Source organism: Callithrix jacchus, chromosome 10 (genome assembly GCF_049354715.1).
Source record: "Callithrix jacchus isolate 240 chromosome 10, calJac240_pri, whole genome shotgun sequence".
NCBI lineage: Eukaryota > Metazoa > Chordata > Mammalia > Primates > Cebidae > Callithrix > Callithrix jacchus.
Genome location: NC_133511.1, coordinates 11387496 through 11410592, shown reverse-complemented (window position 1 = coordinate 11410592; position 23097 = coordinate 11387496). Strand labels below are relative to the sequence as shown.

The following is a 23097-nucleotide window of genomic DNA, read 5'->3' as shown; positions in this document are numbered from 1 at the left end:
ATACAAATGGCATGCTCAGCATTACACAGCTGATTAGCATATGTTAAATAAATAGATGGTCAATTAATAACCCAAGGAAGCAGATATTATCAAGATATTCTTTTTATTTTTATTATTATTCTTTACACAGTCTTGCTCTGTTGCCCAGGCTGGAGTGCAATGGCATGATCTTGGCTCACTGCAACCTCTGCCTGCCAGGTTCAAGCAATTTTCCTGCTTCAGCCTCCCGAGTAACTGGGACTACAGGTGTGCTCCACCACGCCCCGCTAATTTTTTGTATTTTTAGTAGAAATGGGATTTCACCATGCAGGCCAGGCTGGTCTCGAACTCCTGATCTCATGATCCGCCCACCTTGGCCTCCCAAAGTGCTGGGATTACAGGTGTGAGCCACCGCGCCCGGCCAAGACATTCTTTAAGAGTGTCAATACGCAATGTTGTGTCCAACCAATTGAGATAACTTTTTAGAACACATGTTTATTGCTCTGAATCTCTTCTTTGGACTCTGTGCTTTCCAGAACCATTAAAATGACAATCATGTTCTTTCCTATGGGAAAATCGTTACTATCCCAATAGGCAAATACTTGTTATGACCTGAACTATGTCCTGCCAAAATTCACAAGTTGAGCCCCTCACTACTAATGTGGCTATATCTGGAGACAGGGCCTAGAAGAAGTTAATTAAGGTTAAATGAGGTCCTAAGGGTGGGGTCCTGCTCACACACAGTGGGTGTCCTCATAAGACGAGGAAGAGACATCAGAGATCTTTCTCTCCACACTTGGGCAGAAAAAGAAAGCCATGTGAGGACACAGTGAAAAGATAGCCAGCTACAAGCCGAGAAGAGAGGCCTCACCAGGTAGCAATCCTCATGGAACCCTCATCCTGATTTCCAGCCTCAAGAACTGTGAGAAAATGATTTCCGCTGTTTAAGCCACTAGGTCTGCGGTATTTTGTTGTGGCAACCCTAGCAAACAAGTCCAACGCTTTTTCTTATAGCTGTGAAGGGCAGACTCTAAACAGTAATTAAAGAACTGGAGGTAATTATTTCATTCTTGTTTGTCTACAGATGATGGAAACTTGCAGCAGAAGAACTGTTAGAGCCAGTGGTTAGGCCAGGTGTGGTGTCTCACTAAACTGTGTGACCTTCATCAGATCCTGCAATCCCAACACTTTGGGAGGCCAGGGTAGGAGGATCGCTTGAGCCCAGGAGTTCGAGACCAGCCTAGGCAACACAGCAAGACCTTATCTCTACAAAAAATAAAAAAAAATAATTAGCTGGGCATGGTGGCGTGCACTTGTGGTCCCAGCTACTTGGGAAGCTAAGGTGGGAGAATTGCCTGAGCCCAGGAGATAGAGGCTAGAGTGAGCTGTGATTGCCTCTGTGCTCCGGCCTCGGTGACACAGTGAGACCCCATCTCAAAAACAAAACAAAACCTCCCCACCAACCACACCAAAACTAGTGTTTAGAATTTATGAGAAAAAGATATGACACATTTTTTCTAAATAGTCTGAACTCAACTAGATCTCATACTTCCTGCATGTTATACAGCAAACATAAGCACTCCAGATCTAAAATGGGAATCCCACTGTTGTCTAAATAATAACAATGGGTACTGAATTTTTTTTAATTTTTACTTTTTAGGACAGAACCTTGCTGTGTCACCCAGACTGGAGTGCAGTGGTGTGATCTTGGCTCACTGCAACCTCTGCCTCCTGGGTTCAAGTGATTCTCCTGCCTCAGCCTCCCACATTGCTGGGATTACAGGCACATGCCACCATGCCTGGCTAATTTTTCTATTTTTAGCAGAGATGGGGTTTCACCGTGTTGCCCAGGCTGGTCTAGAACTCCTGAGCTCAAGTGATCTGCTCGCCTTGGCCTCCCAAAGTGTTGAGATTATAGGTGTGAGCAACTGTGCCCGGCCATAATGGGTACTTTGTAACTAGACTATGAACTTTTTTTTTCTTCTCAGTGGAAAATAACTTTGAGACCCCATCAGCTGCAAAATCTGTTCCTGGCATTAGGCTTCTTCCTTTGCAATTTGGTCTTTCTTGAGTGGTCCCATGAATGCTTTCTTCTCCTCCATGGTCTGGAAGCGGCCATGGCCAAACTTGGAGGTGGTATCAATGAACTTAAGGTCGATCTTCTCCAGAGCCTGCCGCTTGGTCTGAACCAGCGAGGACTTGCGGAGCGTTCCCACCATACAGCCTTTCAGCGTGACAAAGTCATTGGTCACTTCACCATAGTGGACAAAGCCACCCAGAGGGTTGATGCTCTTGTCAGACAGGTCATAGTCGGTGGAGGCACTGTTCTTGATCAGCTTGCCGTCCTTGATAAGGTAGCCCTGGCCGATCTTACAGATCTTGTTGATCTCAGTGCGGTGATAGTAGCCTTTCTGCCCAGCATGTGCCACAGGGAAGGCCACATGGGCAGGATGCCATGCCCCCATACAGGCCACCTTGCGCAGGCCTCGGTGGGTCTTGCGGGGCAACTTCTTGGTGTGCCAATGACTGGTGACCCCTTTGTAGCCTTTGCCCTTGGTCATCCCGATGACATCAATCATCTTGTACTCCCCAAACACTTGGTTCACAGGTACCTGCAGCTCCAGCCTTTCGCGGGCCCAGTCCAGCTTTTCGGACACGGTGCCTCCATTCACCTGGATCTCCATCAGGTGGGCCTTTTTCTGGCGCAGAGGAAGCAGGCGCATCTGGGTTGGGCAATGACGTGGATGACTTGGCAGTATTTCTTCATGCTGCTGAAGTTCTTCTCCAGCTGCTTCTTGCCATCCTCATCCTGCCATTTCCTGCAGTACCTGGTTGAAGGCCGTCTTCTTAGATTTATGCTAGTTCTTATAGAAACGCCTTTTGCACTCATTGCTGATATGCTTGGCGAAGACAGTCTTGAAGGTCCGGAGGCCTCGAGGAGTTTCCACGTAGCCCACAATGCCCACAACCACTATGGGTGGCGTCTTCACAATGGTCACAGCCTCCACCACCTCCTTCTTGTTCACCTTGGATCCTGGCCTGCTGACCTCCTGCACGATATGGGTCATGCCAGCCTTGTATCCCAGGAAGGCTGTGAGGTGGACTGGCTTGGAAGGGTCATCCTTGGGGAAACTCTTCACCTTCCCAAGATGCCTGCTGCTGCACTTCCGAGGCAGGAAGTTGAGGGACCCATGTCTGGGAGCAGAGAACTTCCTGTGAGACATCACGCCGTCAAATCCAGCCGGTAGAGATCTAGACTATGAACTTCTCAAGGGGAGGGACTATTTCCTGTGTACTTGTGAAGCCACAATGGCTAGGACTGTGCCTGGCACATAAGTGCTCTATTTGTCTAACTGAACTCCTGGTATAGGTTAACTCATTTTATCTTGGTAGCAGTCTAACAAAGTACATATTGCTGTTCCCACTTTGTATTTATGGGCACAGGAGGTCAAAGATGCTGACTTGCCTGAACTCACTCAGCTTGGTGTGGAACCCGAGGTCTCCATGATTCCATGGCTCAGGTTAACTTTGTATTAGCTGAATCATGTTATTTTCTCAGTTTCTTGCTACTATATCAAGAAACAAGTGATTTGCCACTTCCTTAAAACAAATTAGAACATCAAAAGAATTAAAGTGAGAAGGCTTTACTTTAGGCACATATATATCCATAAAGATTGAAATCCATTTTTTAACAAGTTCAACACTAAAACTCAAAATGTGAAATCTCTGAGGGGAGGGAGCCTGTTACTCGGCATGCAGAAGGCTCTCAGGTAAGCATGTGACTGAGCACCGAAGACTCCATTTTTAGTAGATGCATTTTCAGTTACACTAAGTAGCTTCCATTGAGACTTGGGTCAATGCATCAAGTAAAAAGGACACAGAGTGCTTGGTAATTTAAAAAGTTATCGAACAGTGCTTGGTAATTTAAAAAGTTATCGAACATAAGAGCCATGTTACGTATCTGAACTCTAAGCCAAATTAAATAAAATTTGAGATATCCTAGGGAATTTGCTCACAGTCTAGACATGAAAGGATATCGTGTACAATAACATATGCACGTGCTCAGGAACAACTGTTTATGTAACCCCTCACCACTCCCTCACTTGTGCAATGTTCAAGAAGAATAAAGAGACTTGGCAGGGAAAGCCTGCTGGCCCTGGGGCTTTCCAGCTTCCTATCCTTTTGTCTAGTGGTATTTACAAGAAAGAAGGAAGGGGTTCCATGGCATCTTACATGTTTTTCATTTTCTCTCCTTTCTCTGTCTTGAAAGCAATACCACTCAACTTTGAAGATTTCCATGTGCTCAAAGATACGCTAACTCAAGTGTCTGGAACTATATTTGTACATTATTTTACTCAGATCTGTATCAATACTCACATTTTATATATGAAGTATGTATAACAAAATATACCATTTACCTACTAAAATTAAGAGTTAATTTCCTTTTTAAAAACATACTCTGTAGATGCCAATGCAAAATTTTTTATACTCCTGTAAATCTTGTAAAACCGCCAAAGAAATACAAAAGTAAAAGTCTTCTGCCCTTATTTTTCCTTTGAACAAAGTCAGTTACTCACAGAAGTGGACAGGAATGTCAATAGAGCATACTAACCAACCATTCTTCTCAACCTCGACATGGATAATTCCCAAATCTCTAGCCCCAGCCTCTCTCCTTGGATCAAGATCCACATCTTCCTCCTAAGCAACTAAGTTAATGCCACCCCTATATTCTCAGGCCCAGGCTCAAGAACAGAGTCACCTCTAATTTATGTTGTCCCTTCCTCCCCAACATTTATTTATTTCTTTATCTAACAAGCATTTACACAGCACTTACTACGTGCCAGGCATATAGTATTTTACAAGGATTAACTAATTTAATTGTCACAGCATCCTATTATTATTGCCATTACACACTTGGGAAACTAAGGCACAAAAAGACCTTAAGAAACTTAAAATGTCACATAGCAGGAAGTGGCAGAATCTGGGATTTGCTCCAGAGTCCCTGCTTCTAACCACCACCCTGAGCTGCCTCTCCAAACCACTGCTAACTTCATACAGTCTACCTCTGAAACGGTTCTTACATTTACCCCTTCTTTTCTATTTCCAACAGTGCCAATTAGTTTAAGTTTAGTTTCCAATTAGTTTAAGCCGTCAGTATTTCTCGTCTCTACTATAAAACTCTTCCAACTGCTCTCTCCAAATTTTTTCTTTTCTCTGCCTAACCCATCCTTCCTAATGCTACCAGATTAATTAGCTTAAAGCATGGATAGAATCATATCACTTTTCAGCCTAGCAGCCTTCAGCACGTCCTTGTTGCTTCCTGAATTATAAGTAAACTCTTAACCTTGGCATTCAAAACTCTTCACAATAATGCTTCAATTCACCACTCACCAAGTCCTACCCATCTGTGGAGATCTGTCTTACATGCCATCTCCCCTGTTCAGATGTGCCCCCTCCCTGGTCCTTGAAGGCTCTACTACAGCACTCATCGTTCCCTATTGTGAATGATGGTTGTTTATGATCTCATCTTACTTCACTCTATAGCATGATGTCTCTGAGGGCAGTGACTGTATTTTATATATCCCACCCCCAACAGTGTCTAAGAATAGAAGCTCACGTGTGGTAAATCTGCAATAAAAATCTGTTAAATGGAACTGAATGTACAGGCTAGTTACAGTAATTCTCAACATAGTGAATGATAAAAAAGAGAAACACCTCTTTTAAAAAACTGCTTGAAATAAAGTTAACTCTTAAAAATGAGAAAATGCTAAAGCATCTGAGAATCTAGTGAATGACAGGCAGAAACTTTACAGAAAAACAGAGTGTAGAGGATGAAATCCTAACCCTTTGGACTTTAAGATGAAAAATCTGTCAAACGTGAACAGGCACATGCACAGATAAGACTGTCAGCTAAGGGGGCATTACCTTGGCAACTGTTTGCTCAGCAATAGTGCTAGGCCGGCGCTGGCGGCCATCAAGTCTCTGCTCCACTGGGAAACTGCTCCTATGTGATTTCAGGCGCTCCACCAACAAGAAATAAATGGCAGCAAAGTGGTTATAGCTCTTGTTCTGCAAAGACTGAAAGAAAAAACAAGTGGTAAAGACAACTGTAAAGACCAATGCAATGATCTATACATGCCTAAAAAATAAAAGGAAAGAAACTGCGCGTTCTTAAAAATAGGGTGAAAACCAAAATGTGCCTCAAGATGAAAGCGGCTCCAAAATTGAGACTGGAAGGCAGAAACTTCAATCTCTAGAATTAATTATATGAAGGATGATCCCTTTAAGCGCGGTGACCAGCCCTTTTACAAGAACAAGATCCATTTATTTTTCTGCTGTCACGTAGACATTCCCCAGTGCTGTCATATGGCCTCATCTCATAGCTGTTAACGGGTAAGGTCAATTAGCAACCAGAGCCTAAGGCTCTAATTCAATAGCTTCAACACAAATCCCAACCACTGCAAACTCTGAAGTGAATGGTTCAAGTATGTGGAGAACTTTCTGATGATTATTTTGGGCTGGAGAATGACATCTGGATGCTAAACTGAGAGACACTCTGTTCTTAGGTAATTTTTTCCTCTTGTTTTTGCAGTCCCACCCTCTTAAAACCTTGAAAATAAAGTTGCTTCCCAAATGCTCACATCTCTAGCCTGCCAGCTTTCCCAGATACTGAGGGAACAGAGAAGCAACTGCTCCTTTGGCTTCCAATTCCACCTGACAGTCAGCATGGGTGCTGTGCAGGGCACCAGGATGCAGAGCGCTCTCAGCAAAAATCACAGGTCAGTGGAATCGGCACACCCAGCTACTGCTCTGGATATACTTCGTGGACAAGTACAGCAAATCATCACTGAGTGCACAGTGAGCAAAGCAGAGTCAGCTTGGTTTCACTTATGGCTATGTGGGTTGGGGCAAGGCAGCACAGTCTGGAGCCTTGGTCTTTCACAGGAAACAAGGCGGCATTTGATATTCTTTCTTGTTAGGTTTCTTCCTCAAAAGCACCATTTGCTTTTTTACTATTGTAGCAGTATTAGAAATATGTATATCCTGTAAGCATGCTAACTATTCGAGGACAGAAATAAAAGCCAAGAGGAATTTTCCAGGTTCATGACCTTTGCAGTTCTATGACCCCTAATACTTCCAAATCAGGAGCCCACCTGTTTTTGCCTTCTTAGTTTCTCCAGTTCACAATCTAAATCCCCTGGCTTTCTTAAACCTGATACCTACCCTTCTTGTTTCCTGCTTGGCCCTTTGCCTATCTGCACATTTACATTCCATAGAAACTAGCTAAATATCTATGTAAAACTTCATGCTTCATCTTGGAAGAAACTTTCTACCTTGTATTTGTTAAGCTTCCATCTCTGCCTTTTCTGGGTCTTTTATAAATGGCAGATGGGGCAAAGAAAGGAATTTAAGAAGGTGGATAAAAGCAAATATAAATAGAGTCTGATGTCATCAATAGGGAACACTGGACAGTACGCCTACGTGCTGGGGATACATGTGCTAAAAGACCAGGATGACAGGTGTGAGCACGAAATTTCAGGTAACAAAGTGCAGCAGAACCCTGAAATCCCTTTCGTCAAATCTCTGATCACTTTACCTCAATGGTTTTCTGCTGATCTATTCCAAGGCTGTGCATCAACCGCAGAACTTGCTCATTAAACTCCCCGATGGATGGCTCGTTTTCTTGCTCTTGTGGATAGAGAACAGGTCTCTGGACAGGAACTTCAATGAGCATCCATTTATGCTCCCTGATTTGAGCTATGGTTAGCCGTTTGGATGGATCTAGGACCAACATTCTTCGAATAAGGTGCTCGCAATCTACAGAAAACATCATGTTCCAAAAGTCACATAAATCACCTTGCACTTCAGGGTTACCTACTTGACTCATGTGACTTGTACAAGGTTGTTAATCGTTGTATCTTCTATGGGGAAATGGAAGGTCAAACGAATAAACGAATACACACAGGCTACTTATATTTGTCAAGTTCACAGGGTGAACAAATAAGAAAAAGAAGAGGGTACAGGTCTATCAGATTCTGGGCTAAATGAAACTTTGTACTGAATTTCGCAACTGAAAATATCTAGAAACAGAATTTGATTTCCACTAAAGTAATGAAATAAGCCTCATTCCTAGAACAAGCAAATAATAAATTGATCCTCGGTCATATCTAATGCTGATATACTAAGGCTTTGTAGGAGAGGCAGAGAGCTCTCCAGTGGGCTGCTGTTCTCCTCCACATCACTGCAGCTGAGAAAAGTGTATGTAAAATATGATTCCTTTGGATTACACCAAGAAAACCACACTGCCGCAACTTTGAGCACTAGCATATTCTCTGAGTTGACATGATTCTCTTCACTCACACATAAGCTAACCTCCTCTTACTATAAGCCAGGCGCTATACTAGTGCTTTACATAGCTTATGGTTATTAATTATGATTATTTTTAGAGACAGGGTCTCATTCTGTTGCCCAGGTTGGAATGCAGTGATGCAATCATGGCTCACTGCAAATAATCCTCCTGCCTCACCTTCCTGAGTAGCTAGGACTATAGGTGCACGCCACCACACCTGGCTAATTGAAAAAAAAATTTTTTTTTTTTGTTAGAGGCAGGGTCTTGCAATATTTTCCAGGCTGGTCTCTAATATCTGGCCTTAAGAGATACTCCCACCTTGGCCTCCCAAACCACTGGAATTATAGGTATAAATCACCGTACCTGGCTGACAGATTAATTAAACCGGGTAATATCCCTAGGATAGGAGCTATTGTTATAGATGGGGAAATTGAAGCACAGAGAGGAGATAAAACTTGTGAAACTCATATGGCCAGTAACTGGTGGATTCAGGATGAAAAGCAGGCAGTCTGGGAGTCTGGCTTCACATCCATGCTCTTAACGATGAAGAGTATTACTTCTACTCTTAGTAGAAAGAAGAGTTAAGACTAATAACCAAAAATGAAACTAAGGGGTAAAGTTAACTGCTGTCTAGGTAACATCTCAAGACATGACAGGCAGGGATTATGGCATATCATTTGAATTTAGCAGAGTTTTGCCAGTTGGCTTTTTATTTAATTTAAAAAATTTTAATTTTATAAAATCCGTTTCATATTGGAGTAAAATGGTTGTGAATCTGTATCTACAAAGGGCTTCGTTAAATCTAAAATAAACCTGGGACATTTACAGACCCAGAATGAATGAGCAGACATGCTGCTCTTAATCTGGGAAATGTTCTGTGCTCAGTTGCAAGTAAAGGCTGGAACTTGTCTCACCTACATAAAGGAGGTTGCTTATTTCTATAGCTTTTAAAATGACTCAGTCACTTTATTTGGCACCCAAACTCTTTGAAAAAAAGAAACTTTTACCGAGGCATTTCACTTGGAGCACAAATACTGTAAAACACCATTAGTAAGATGAACAATTTGTTACCTTCTGACATGAAATATGGAATCCGAAATCTTCCTTCCAGAACCCTCTGCCTCAAAATCGGAAGCGTTGGTCCATCAAAGGGCAGAGCTCCACAGACAAGGACATAAAGAACAACTCCCATACTCTAGGGAAGAAAACAATGCAGAGACTTTTCTACCAAGAAGGTCAAACTCTCTTTGTTTTCCTGAATATCCTCAGGGCTCTTGAAATCATATGGACTGAAAAATTCCTGTCTGAATTTATAATTTTCTCAGAATTTGAAAAAAATCCAAAACCTTACTACAATAAGTATCTTATAGTAAATACCAAAGAATTTGAATCTGATCATTTTGATTACCACTTAACTTTAAATTACTGCTGATATTAGGGTGATAACACCAATCCTTAGATAGGCTTTCCTAGGGATCCATTTCAAGATGCTCTAATTATAGTCCAGAGGATGGAGAAAATATGAAATACTGCTTATGTGTTAAGTACCAGGAGCTTCTAAGATGGGCCAGAGCACCAAGTATTATCATTATAGATGCATTTAACAACACAGCAAAGCAAAGCAGTACCCAGATGTCCAGCTGTGGTCCTTCGTACTGCTGCCCTTCAAAGACTTCTGGGGCTGCATAAGGGGGGCTGCCACACCATGTTGCCAGAAGTTCACCAGTTTTAAAGAAATTTCCAAAACCGAAATCTATTGGAATGGAAATAAATGTTACTTTCATCTATGCTCTCAAACTATACTGCATTTCTCTGTAATAAATTTTATAATATGCTATATTAACAATATCACTACTATTTACTGTGAGGACTGGGATGGCATCTGTGTTGTGATGTTTCCCTAGCAATGACTAGTGAATAGTAAGTACTCAATAAATGTTGCTGAATAAATGTGCAAATGAATCAAGTTTTCTTCCCAAGGAGAGTAAGGCTTTATATCATGGGTGTTAAGGCTGAAAGAAAATCAGCCTTAAAGTGGACCACCAACTAGAATTCAATAATCTTAGAACTTCAATTACCCAATGACTGTTAAAGAGCTCTTTATCTTAAATGGTCTATACGGAAAGAAACAAGTAAAATTCTAAGATATTCACCTAAACACAACCGAGTGACTGGCTGCCATTACCCCATATATATTACCCTTTAAGGCAACTGAGTGTCGTGTTTCGTAAGTAACAACCTTCTAAGTGTCGGTCCACATATCCTGTTTTAGGCAGATACCCATCTGAATAGCTCATTAACATATGATAGCCATATAGCCCAGCCACAAGCCACCTATCACCATTACTTATTTACTAATTTATAGACTGCAGTGGCATTATAGTTCAAAACAGTTAATGGCCTTCTCCTTATAATCTTAGCTATACAGAATCTACAGTTGTGATACATAGAATGCACTCTGGAAACACTACTCTGAGACCTTCAATATGCATTTAAAAACTTAGTATTATTGTAAATGCAAATTTATACCCTTTTGCTAAGCCTTTATAGTCTCATGTTCTAACCAAAGAAACAAATTCCTATTATTTTGTTAAGTTATACTCATGCTGTCTTATGTTGCTACATACTCCTGACTGAAGAATACTGTCTCAGTGACAGGAACCGGCTCTCCACCCAACTGGAGTGCAGCATTGCATGCATAGTGGGCTTTAAGAGACGCCTCAAGAAAGACTGGATTGAGTCTCCACTGACAGAGAGACTGACTGGCTTTGTGACTTGGGATCAGTCTTTGTGAGCCTTAGTTTCCCATCTGTAAAGTGATAAATATACCTAGTCAGCAGGTGCTGTAAGGGCCCAATGTGTTAAAATAAACTCATTCTATTACCTTGAGACCATACATGCGTGTATGCCTTAGGCAAAGCCTTCTCTTAGCTCGCTAACATAAAAACTGGTGGCAGGCAGTGGGACCAGTACTAACAGTAACGATCCGCATCACCGCACTCCATGAAGAGTACAACCTATTGAGTCATGAGAACTAGAGCCGATTTCCAGTTTTGCCACTTTCAAGCTTCAAGTCCTCTAGGAAAGTTATTTTTTCCATATCTATAAATACAGGGATAATCCACCTACCCAGATAGGGTGCTGTGAGGATTAAGTGAGATTAAGAATGTAAAATGTCAGAGCATAGTAGACGTGAAAGGTCAGCTCTCCTCCTCCTGGGAAACCATACCACCAACTGCTGCCTTTCAGAGGAAAAGGTCCCAAGAAAGTAGATAGGAGGGGTAGAAAAAGTTTAGAGGGAGCTTAAGGGTTCAGGAGAGAAAAGAGGGTACATCTGGAGAAAGGGCTTCAGACACAGTCTAAACTGGTGAATAACACTGTGGTCTGCCTTTAGTATCCAGGAGTGTGAAGCAAAGGGGTGCCAGGGAGTTCTCTCTTTACAATGTAGCCTCAGCTCAGCTTCACAGTCCACTTTCCAAAATGTCTGTCAGAAAGGCCTCATCTTCACAATACCACCTCTATGACTAACCACTCCTAACACATCATATCCCACATGGACACATACAGATACATATTTCTAATTTTCTAGAAAAACCATACTCTCAAATGAGTCAAGGACTAGATGTTCCTATGAGTCAAAAACTAGATGTTCTCATGAGTCAAGGACTAGATGTTAAATGAGTCAAGGACTATGTTCAAATGTTAATTTCACCCACAGGATAAAGCAGCACAAGAAGCTCTGAGATGCGTGTTCTGAAAGCCTGAAATACATACAATAAATGCTGCACTTTAAACCATAATCACAGGATGAGTTTTAGTGCCTCCAAATAGCATTGGTAAGTTTTTTTTTTTTTTTTTGAGACAGGGTCTTGCTCTGCTGTCCAGGCTGGAGTGCAGTGGCATGATCTTAGCTCGCTGCAGTCCTGGCACCTCAGCTTCCCGAGTAGCACAGGTATTACACACCCGGCTAATTTTTGTATTTTTTGTAGAGATGGGGATTTGCTGTATCACCCAGGCTGGTCTTCAACTCCTGGGCTGAAGCCTTGGCCTCCCGAAGTGCTGGGATTATAGGTGGGACCCACTACACCTGGCTCATTGGGAAGTTTTTTTTTTTTTTTTGAGACAGAGTCTTGTACTGTTGCCCTGGCTGAAGTGCAATGGCACGATCCCGGCTTACTGCAACCTCCATCTCCCAGGTTCAAGCCATTCTCCTGCCTCAGCCTCCTGAGTAGCTGCGATTATAGGTGCACGTCACCATGCCCGGCTAATTTTTGTATTTTTAGTAGAGATGGGGTTTCACCATGTATGCCAGGCTGGTCTCAAACTCCTGACCTTGTGATCTGCCCACCTCGGCCTCCCAAAGTGCTGGGATTACAGGTGTGAGCCACCGCACCCGGCCTCACTGGTAAGTTTCAATGTCTCCAGGAGCCCTTGTAAAGCCACTTCATTCTGAACTTCCCATCCCAGGTAAAATAAACTCCAAGGAGTGAATGGGACAGAGGCCTGTCAGGAAGGCAGCCTGGCCTCTTTATTGCTTTAGGCTCTCATGGTACACCTTCACAGGCAAGAGAACAAGAGCCAGGAATGCTTCTCTGGACCTGTGGTAGCCCAGTTTCAACTTCTGCTTTACAAATCTAGCACAAAGAAAGCTTCCTGTTCACTTATGAGAGGAGTGGTACTAAATAGCTATTTCTAGTTTCTATAGGTAATAGGAATCTAAAACTTGGGTTTAAAGAAATATTAAAGGAAACACTGAAAGGCAAGGTCACTAAGCTGTTATAACATTACATGTACTGAGGTCTTCTATAACCTTGTCAAAGCACTTTAAATGTTATATTTATAACTTCTTTTGAGACTAGTCTTGCTCTGTTGCCCAGGCTGAAAGGCAGTGGTATGAATCACAGCTTACTGCAGCCTTAATCTTCCAGGCTCAAGTGATCTTTCTGCCTCAGCCTTCCAAGTAGCTAGGACCATGGACTCATATCACCATGCCTGGCTAATTAAAAAAAAATTTTTTTTGGTAGAGACAAGGTCTCACTATGTTGTATAGGCTAGTCTTAAACTCCTCAGCTCAACTGATCCTCCTGCCTTAGCCTCCCAACTGCTGAGACGACAGATGTGTGCCACTGCTCCCTGCGTGTCAGGCAGATTTGGGACCAAATTCTGGGTTTTCTATTAGCTATGCAATCTCAGATAAATTACTTAACTTCTTGGAGCCTTGGTTTCCTCATCTGAAAAATAGGGACAATACTTACATTTTATAAAGTTGTTGTATTTATATAAATAGATATTACATTGTGATTGAAACATAGTAGGTAGTCAATAAACAGAAGCTATTATCGCTATTATTATTTATTATTTTATTCATCTGTCTATCCCATCAGACTAAGTTCCTCGGGAGCAGAGAATGGGGGACGACAGTCTGTATTCCCAGCCCTCAGTATACCGTCTGCAGACAACAGCGGCTTGATAAAAGTTTGCTATATGAATATATTGTACTTCTTTTAAAAGTGCTTTACTATGTAATGGGAGCTGATTTAAGCTCTCTGAAGATAATTTCTTCTTAGCAGTTCTATGAAGTATCCTTATTTTAGGAGAAAGTGGGGGTACAAAGTTAAGTACTTTGCCAGAGGTCATACAGCTAGCTAGTAATCTGCAGCACTGGAACAGAAACCAAGTTTAACTACTTCGAGCCTTCACTGTTAACCACCACCTTTATGTCTTTCACTGGCACGTCAAAAACAGTTATCTTTGAACAAGTTAGTAACTGTCAGAATTAAGAAGTGGTAGGAAAAGACACTTAAGAGCCTTTTAATTTCCTCACAGGAATATGGGTAACTTGCTTTACCAGTCTGCAGCTTTCTGCCTAAATGTATATAGTGAAATGCGGCCGGGGGGAGGATGAAATATGAAAATGCAGGATTTATTTCTTACTGCCATTTATTCACAGGAAATGGACTACATTCATGTTTCATCACACTAACCAAATTCATTCATTCCTTTATTAAACATCTGCATTCCATACACGTCAACCACTCTGCAAACACAGAAGTCTTGCACTAACACAAAATAGTAAGACTCTATCCATATGATCATCTGATTTTTGGAAAGCATTACGAAAACGATCACTTGGGCATTCGTCTCTCTCTCTGCCAGGCTCACATCCAGCCTAGCCCTGCTGGAAAGCAAACATCTTTCTAGTTTAATATCTTCTCTAATTCTCTGATCTGCAAGTTAATACCTAAAACTATGGCTATGTTCTTCAGACATTTTGCTTGCTATTATAAGCAAAACATTTATGCCATGCAATGTTGGCTTCATTTGGACTTTTTTTAACTTTCAATTTTGATATACTTTTAGATTTACAGAAGAGTTGCAACAGTAAATTCAGAATTTCCTATACCCTTCACCCAGCTTCCTCTAATGTTAACATTTTGCATACCTACAGTATGTCTACCAAAACTAAGATTCAATGATCAAAACATCGATTCACTACGTTAATTAAACCACAGACTTAACATTTCACCAGTTTTGTCCCCAGTGCTGCTTTTCAGTTCAGGGATTCCACATTGCATTGAGCGTCATGACTCCTTAGTCTTCTCTAACTTGTATTCATATTCTCTCACCTGGGTTCTATATGGCCTGAAATATCCATAGAAGATAGGATTTGGGGTAGTCTTTAATTACAGATCAGTTACTGACACATGAAAATCAGCTCAGCCCCAAAAGCTGAGTCCACTAACTATCTCTTACTTAATTAACCAGCAAAAGCAGACCAAGGATATACCTGAACACAGCCCTAGAGCTGCCATTATTGTTTTCTGTTCTATATTTTGAAAGTTTGCTGACTGACCTGTATCATCCTAACACAAACCATTATTACTGTCATCACTAAATTATATAAATTATCAGTGCCCAAACATCATTAGCAACGGGACAATGTTTTAGGAATAAGAGGGGCTTGTATAAAGTAAATAAGTTGCCTCTGATGATTACTGTCTAGTGGGAACCAAGCACAAGGTGGAGAATTCTGTTTGTTGGAATGAAATAATGAAATAAATCCAATACTAACATGCATATAGATCACCTGGGGAAACTGCTGAAGTGTGGATTCTGACTCAGTACGTTTAGGGATGGGCTTCAGATTCTGTCTTTCTAATAAGCTATGAAGGGGTGCTCATGCTGCTGTCTCCAGACCACTCTTTGACTAGCCAGAAAACAGAGAATGAAACAGAGGCGGTGAAAAGATTTAAACAGTTTGTCAATGTTTACTGTTGCAAAAGATTACACTTGCTAAATACTTTTAGTATTTTTATTTAAATAGGAGACTGAATAAGAAAATTGTTAGGTTAAACTAAGTCCCTTTTTTTAAAAAAAAGGAAAAAAAGCAAACAAAACATTGAAAACCAATCTTCAAGCTAAGAAAAAGTAAATGATTTCTAGGAATCAACACCACTGAGGCAGTTTTTAATCTCCAGCAGTGTGTTACAATGTCTAATTTATAATTTAAAAAATCCTCCTACAGAGCAGCAGATGGCTTTAGGGTTAAATTTATCCTCATTTCTAAAATTACCAGTGGAATTCAGCTACCCAGCTTTGATGAAGAGTTACATATCCTTTGTAATCATAATAGGAGTGAAGAAGACAATTATGAGGAAATGAAAGCTGACAAATGGAAGGTGGAGAGTGATAGAGATGAAGCTGACCCATTGCACAAACTGAATGTGGATCAGCCAACAATGACGTCAATGCAGACTTTGTTGCCCACCAGCAAGAAAAGGTCAGTTGCACAGTTCATTTCCAAACATCAGTCACTCTCCCTGTCTGACAGGAGGGAAGGGAACAATCATCACGGTTGAGATGAAATGTGATCCTGCTGACCAGTGTAAGACATCCATTTGTCCAGTTAGGGAGTTCAATGAGCTAAGGAGCAAGTAAATAATCTTCCTTAGCTTAAATGAAGTAAGGGGCAGGAAAATGAAGAGGGGGAATAAAAAGAAAGTAAACCAAAATGAACCCTTCCAGCCATCTTCCATATCCCCAGCAGTGCTAAGTAGGACTTAAGGACACAAAGTTTCATTGTGCTTTTTGATGTAAAGCTCTTTTTACTTTTTACATAATGCTACTGGCAGGGGAATAACAAATGGAAGACTTCTAATAAATATTTCCCAATAAGTATAAAATATTAAAAAAATTTTTAATGTATTTTTTCTATCTTTGCCTCTTCTATCTTTGCCTACAGCTCTAGGGGACAAATCTGAAATCATATATACAGAAACTTGTCTCAAGGTCATCTAGTAAGTAGGAGGGTCGCTAGAAGCAATGATGGGCCACTGCCTCAAATTGGACAGGAAGTGTTCCTCTTGGGCTAAAGACAAGTGACTCCCGATGCACAGGTCAGATTAATTAGGCTAATTTCACAATACTAATTACATTTAAGGTCTCTCTCAGCAAAAAATTAAGTTGCTTCAACCAGAGACAATTGAGACTATGTGAAAAACTTTCCTTGCTCCTTTAAGATTTGTAGTAATAAGGCTTTAAAGCCTTAGTTAATTAAAAAAACATGCTGAGAGGGTTATATGGCCATTAAAATTTTAAGGCTTTGTTTTCACATGGAATCAATTATACATTGACTACAAATAATAGCTAGCTTGTATTGAGTGTTTACATGGTGCCAGGAGCTTTCCCTAACAATTTATTTAACAAACAGTTAACTCAGTTAACTAGCACTATGCACCGGGCACTGTTCTAAGTACCCTACAAATATTAACTCAAGCAATAGTCACTATGAGATATGAACTTTCATCATTCTCCCGTTACAGATAAGGAAACTGAGAAGAGAGAAGTCAGGAAATGTGTTCAAGGTCACAAAGCTAGTAAGTGGCAGAGGCAGGATTCAAACCCAGGTACCCTGACTTCAGAGCACGTACGCTGACCCAATACCCTACGTTGCCTGTCTCCAATATGATCACCAATCCCTATAATCTGTTCCTGAAAAACAGATTTGTATTTAATAGATATGGAAACCCAGGCCTAGAGAGCGTAAATAATCACCCCAAGGTCAAAGCTACTAAGTGGCAAAACCAGAATTCGCACCAGCACTGTCTCAACTCAGTACTCTAGCCCTGTTTGACTTGTGATTAATTCGCAGATTTTTATCCTTATTTAAATATTTATTGTAAAGATTCTGGATTGGGAAAGTTGGAGAATAAAACTAAATATTCTTCATCTATTTATTCTCAACTTAATGCCTGATTAGCCAGAGTCAAAATAGCTAGATGGAAATACTACTGCAATTACTAAAACTACTGAAAGCCAGTATGGCTTTCAGCCTTTTACTACGAATGCCCTCACACTCACTTTTTACCAAGGTTGGAGGTCTCATGATTGAGGTAATGAGTACACACTGGTATGGGTGAATCCATGGCTCATTAGTGTCTCAAGTTTTTACCCACTGGGGGAACATAACCTGGAAACTGATTTCAAAGCCATGTTTCTGTATTTGTTAAAATGAACTATGTTTGATACTTCTATTCCATTTTGTTTTATAAATACAAAATATTTTATTTGAAACCTAGTTTTGGTTTGTGCTTCTCTTCAATTTCAACATACAACATGGCTAAACCAGTTCATTTATTCAGCTTATTTTGTAATTAGAGATTTTCATAAGCAAACAAACGAAAAAACAGAAAAAAGTATAATTTGAGGGAGTCACTTTGTAAGGGTTCTTACAATTTCTTCCCACAGAGCCCTATATTTCCCATGTGTTACATTCCATTAAGATTTAAGAGCTCTCAGAGATAAGAAGATTTTTTTTTTTTTTTTGGACACAGGGTCTCACTTTGTTGCCCAGGTGGAAGTGCAGTGGCTCTATCTCAGCTCACTGCAACCTCCGCCTCCCAGGTTCAAGCAATTCTCCTGCTTCAGCCTCCAGAGTAGCTGGGATTTAGGCGACTGCCATCATGCCTGGCTAATTTTTATATTTTCAGTAGAGACGGGGTTTCATCATGATGGTCAGGCTGGTCTTGAACTCCTGACCTCAGGTGATCCACCCACCTCAGCCTCCCAAAGTGCTGGGATTACAGGCGTGACCCACTGCACCCAAATACTTAAAGAAAATCAGGGCCATCAAGAAGTTATAAAATCCATAGATAAAAATAAATGTTCTGGATAAATTCTTTTAAAAAATGGAATCTATCTAAACATTTTGTGGCATGGAGAATGGTGTGGCCTGTGCCCACCTCTCCTCGCTCTTTTCCTATCATTCTCACTGGCTAAGACCTGCAGTTTCCCTACCACTCCAATTTGCTCTGGCCTCTCAGCCTTTGCATGTGAGAATCCATCTGCTTGAGGAAGCTACTCCAGCCTCAACCTTTGTCTCTCCCTCTCCCTCTCTCTTTCTCTGTGTCCCCCACCCATAATCCCACCACAAATGCCTTCTTGTAATTCAAGTGTTGGCTAATAATTTCCCTGACTCTTCCAGACAGAGTTAGTCTTTCTCATAGCCTCATGGCCTTGAAAACAATGATCTTTTTGTATTATATTAACTTAAAGGTCTGGTTCTTATTTGATTAACTCCTTCAGGTGAGATGAGAATTAAGCTTTTCGTCATTGCTGTTTTTTTCTTGAAATGTATGAATCTCCAGGACTTAGTCGAAGAGCAGAGTAGAAGCTTAATAAACATTTACTAAAATGTTTGAGGATAGTGAAGATGAGAGAGAAGAAAGTGTGGGCAAGAAAATTTGAATGCTTATAGTGTGTGTGTGTGTGTCTACTTGTAAGGAATGGAAGCAGGGACACTAAATGTATAACCATAGAATGACAGAACCCAAAATTCAATTAGTGAGTACCCCTTTGGGAAGAAGTGACACAGAATGCTTGGAAATGACAACATGGTGCAGTGGGAGAAGGACAGTGGTCAGAGACCTAGGTTTGAATTCGAGGTCTGCTACTTATTTTCTGTGTCAACCTTGGCCAACTGTTTAATCTTTTTGCATCTCAGCTTTCTCATCTAGTAACTGGCAATAGCTGAGCAGCTCCCAAGGTTGCTGTGAAGATGAAGTTAAGTATCTACTAGAATGCCTGAAAATGGTGAGGGCTCAATCAAATGTGAGCCATCACACTATCTTCACCAGAGAGAACAGCTTCACCAATCAGAATTTTTACCTGACTTCTATATAATTAGAAGGACTTGAAGATTAGATACTAAAAAATGAAAATAAAAAACAGAAAAGACAAAACGAAAACCCAAGATGTCACACAATGACATTAGAAACACTGATCTGACCCACCTATATTTCATGCCGGAATTATAATAGACACCCTATAGTCAGGCAAAACTTGGTTATAACATTAAAGCAACATTCTGTGTCTTTTGTTTGCAAGTTTTTTTGGTGTCTTACTTTGACATTTTCTTGTGAGATGTCAGTGACAGCACTTTGTAATTCTATAGCATATGATTTACACACCTATAACCTTTCCCTGCCTAAAACAACTCCTAGAAAACAGGCACACATATGTTTACTGCAGCACTATTTACAATAGCAAAGACTTGGAACCAACCCAAATGCCTACCAATGATAGACTGGATAAAGAAAATGTGGCATGTATACACAATGGAATACTATGCAGCCATAAAAAAGGATGAGCTCGTGTCCCTTGCAGGGATATAGATGAAGCTGGAAACCATCATATTCAGCAAACCAACTCAGGAACAGAAAACCAAACACCGCATGTTCTCACTCATAAGTGGGAGTTGAGCGAAGAGAACACATGGACACAGGGAGGGGAACATCACACACCAGGGCCTGTTGGGCCCTGGTGGGGGGGATTAAAACACAGACGAAGGGTTGATAGAAGCAGCAAACCACCCTGGCACATGTATACTATGTAACAAACCTGCACATTCAGCACATGTAATCCAGAACTTAAAAAGAAAGAAAAAGGGGAAAAAAAAGGAAATGCTTCTCTTGGAGAAAAAACAAACAAAAAACCTCCCAGAACTCGCTATTGTTTTGGTAAATATTTTGTTTTGGTAATAAGGGAATATAAAGGTGAAGCAGGAGTTTCCCCCTTTTTTCTACAGAGCAAAGGACTAAAAAGAAAAAGAAAAAAAAGAAAAGAAAAGAAAAAGAAGAAAAAAAGAAAGACCTTCTCTGTATGTAAAAGACAATATTAGGGCAGCTGATGCTTTCAAGGAGGAGTACGTGTAACAGTGGAGTCCATCACAGAAGGTTGGCAAAAACGAGTGAAACAAATGACGCCAAATGGAAGGGCCAACAGAAGAGGAAGGGAAAAAAGCAAATGAACAAATGGGAGTGGACAAACATAAACTATGAAAGTTTTGCGAATCACATTTTCACAACAAAAATGACAAATCGATAAAAATCTTTATACACACACACACACACACACACACACACAGACAAATGAAAATGTGACAAATTAACTTAAAAAACACTTTGTCTTATTTAGGCAATCCCTTTAGAAAAAAAAAATCATAGACTACAGAATGGGAAGTCCACTACGTATCCTGTAACGTATGTAATACTGACATTTAAAATGAGTAAATATTATTTACCTTCCCCAAATTTCCCAAGACTAAAGACTAATGGCACGGAAACAAATCAGTTCAATGTAAAAACATGAGGGTTTATCTTATATTTTATATCACAATACAGCAAACCGAGGAAGCTACTTTGTCTCTAAATTTATTGAGTTGAATGAGTATCTAACCGAACAAGTCAATTAAGAATTTCTTGGTCAGCTCCTGTCATCTGGATGGTCTCCCTGCTCTTCTTTAACAAGATTAGAACAAAACACCACCATGTGTAACTTTGTTAAGCTTTTAACTCATGCTCTTTCTCTTCTTCAAAACCCAAGTCAAACAAAATCTCCTTTACATACCTTCAACCTTTACTGCTGCTGCTCTGGTTCAGACTCATGTTTTCTTAAACGGACGGCTGCACTACATTCCTAATTAGTCTTCCTGTCTTCAGCCTAACCCATATCTCCCACCTATCTTTAACTCTGCTGCCAGAGACATATTTCTAACATGCAAATCTAATCATGTTATCCCAATTCCACTTTCCCTCCATCCATGCCTTATAATTTTCAGTAGGCTAGCCTCCCCATTACCTACATAATGAACTCTAAAATGTCTGACATGGCATTCAAGATGTTTCAACCTGTGGTCTTTACCGATCCGCTCCCCTACAGATCCCATGCCTACAGATCTTCTATTTAACCAGTTTTGAATTTACAGTTCCCCACCATTCCAATCGCGGTCTACCTGCCTGCAACATTCTGCTTCTGCTTCTGTTTATCTTCCTGACAAGTTTCTCTAACTTATTTCTCAGGCCTAAGTTCAAATAATTCCTTCTCTGTGAATCTTCCCCGACTCTTCCGGTGGACTGCTATTCCCTCATCTAAACTCCTACTGCAGTTTGTATATACTTTTAAAATTGCAACTATCATACTGTGTTTTCTCAGCTTTATTAAAGTGTAATTGACAAAAATTGTATATATTCGAGGTGTACAACATGTTATTTTAATATATGGATATGTTGTGAAACTATTTCCACATATCATATTGTACTTAGCATACTACTTGATACATATCTATTGAGTGAATGAGAGTTTCGACTATGTAAATAAAGAAACTCAGAATATAAAATAAAATATTTTACAATTGTGATAAGGCTAGGAGAAAACAAGCAAACTCATCTCTACCAAACTCAGTTTTCATGTTATAAATCAAAACCCTATTGTATCAGAGCAAGGCAAGGTGCTTTTCTGTCTCAAATATTTCTCATTCTACTTCCATCACTTCCTTTGTGTTTTCTCTGCTTCTGGCTGTAGCCATCAATCATAATGAGAAGAGCAGGCCAGAGCACCAGCAACCACATTGCTCCTCCGGCCGTCCTTTCTCCAATCACGCTGACACTCAGACAAATATACTTCTTCCTGCAGAGCCCCCGGACCCTGCCAATGGAATGTGGACACATCAGACCTCAGATGTAGCTGTTGACACTGTGTATATTAATAATGAACTTATTACCTGACTTTTAATTACACACAGAACTAAGGAAATGAATAAAATGGACTTTGAGAAAGGCTGACGTCATCAGGTAGAAATGCTGCTGAATCTGCGCCTGCAGGCCCGTTTCTGCACACAGTGCAGTGGCTCACATCTGATCGTGTTAGAGCCAGTTGTGTCCCAGTTACCTGCTATTTTGATATTCATGTTGTTATCCAGCAGGAGATTTTCAGCTTTGAGGTCACGGTGCACAACCTTCCGACCATGACAATAATCAACAGCAGACAGGATTTGCCAGAATTTTCTCCTGGCTTCAGACTCATTTAGCCGGCCATGATTAGCAAGATAGTCTGTAAATGAAGAGAGGATTAGGAATTAGTCACCAAACTAAAATAACTCCACCATTAGTAGTCAGGAAATTTTTTTCCTCAAAGAGCTTTTTTTTTTTTTTTTTTAAATAAACAGTAATTATCGATAAAGTAATATGGTGCTTTCCGAGTTTCTTGCCTTTGGAGAAATATTTCCAATCATATTTCACTGGAGTCCAGATAAATGGTGAGCAGCATAATATTCACAGTACAACTGAAAGTGATTTTTTAAATGTCTAGGTACTCTATTTGTTGAAAAGTTTATTATTTCACACCTAAAAAAATAAAATTTATGTAAAACAGAGGAAATGAATGAATTCTCTGATATCTCGTCACACAAAAGACCTTTTCTGAAACACTGT

At 40.5% G+C, this 23097-nt stretch overlaps 1 protein-coding gene and 1 pseudogene across 1 annotated transcript in view; both read right to left on the bottom strand.

Annotated features, from left to right (window-relative positions):
* Positions 1-23097, bottom strand: part of SIK2 (salt inducible kinase 2) — a 119846-nt gene that overhangs the window by 15218 nt on the left and 81531 nt on the right. The window contains exons 4-8 of the mRNA XM_035264495.3: positions 22556-22717; positions 9958-10082; positions 9401-9524; positions 7577-7797; positions 5905-6057 (exon numbers count right to left, since the gene is read on the bottom strand). Of these exons, the coding sequence (XP_035120386.3) occupies positions 5905-6057; positions 7577-7797; positions 9401-9524; positions 9958-10082; positions 22556-22717 (785 nt within the window). The remainder of the gene's footprint in view (positions 1-5904; positions 6058-7576; positions 7798-9400; positions 9525-9957; positions 10083-22555; positions 22718-23097) is intronic.
* Positions 1891-3339, bottom strand: LOC144578036 (large ribosomal subunit protein uL3 pseudogene; annotated as a pseudogene).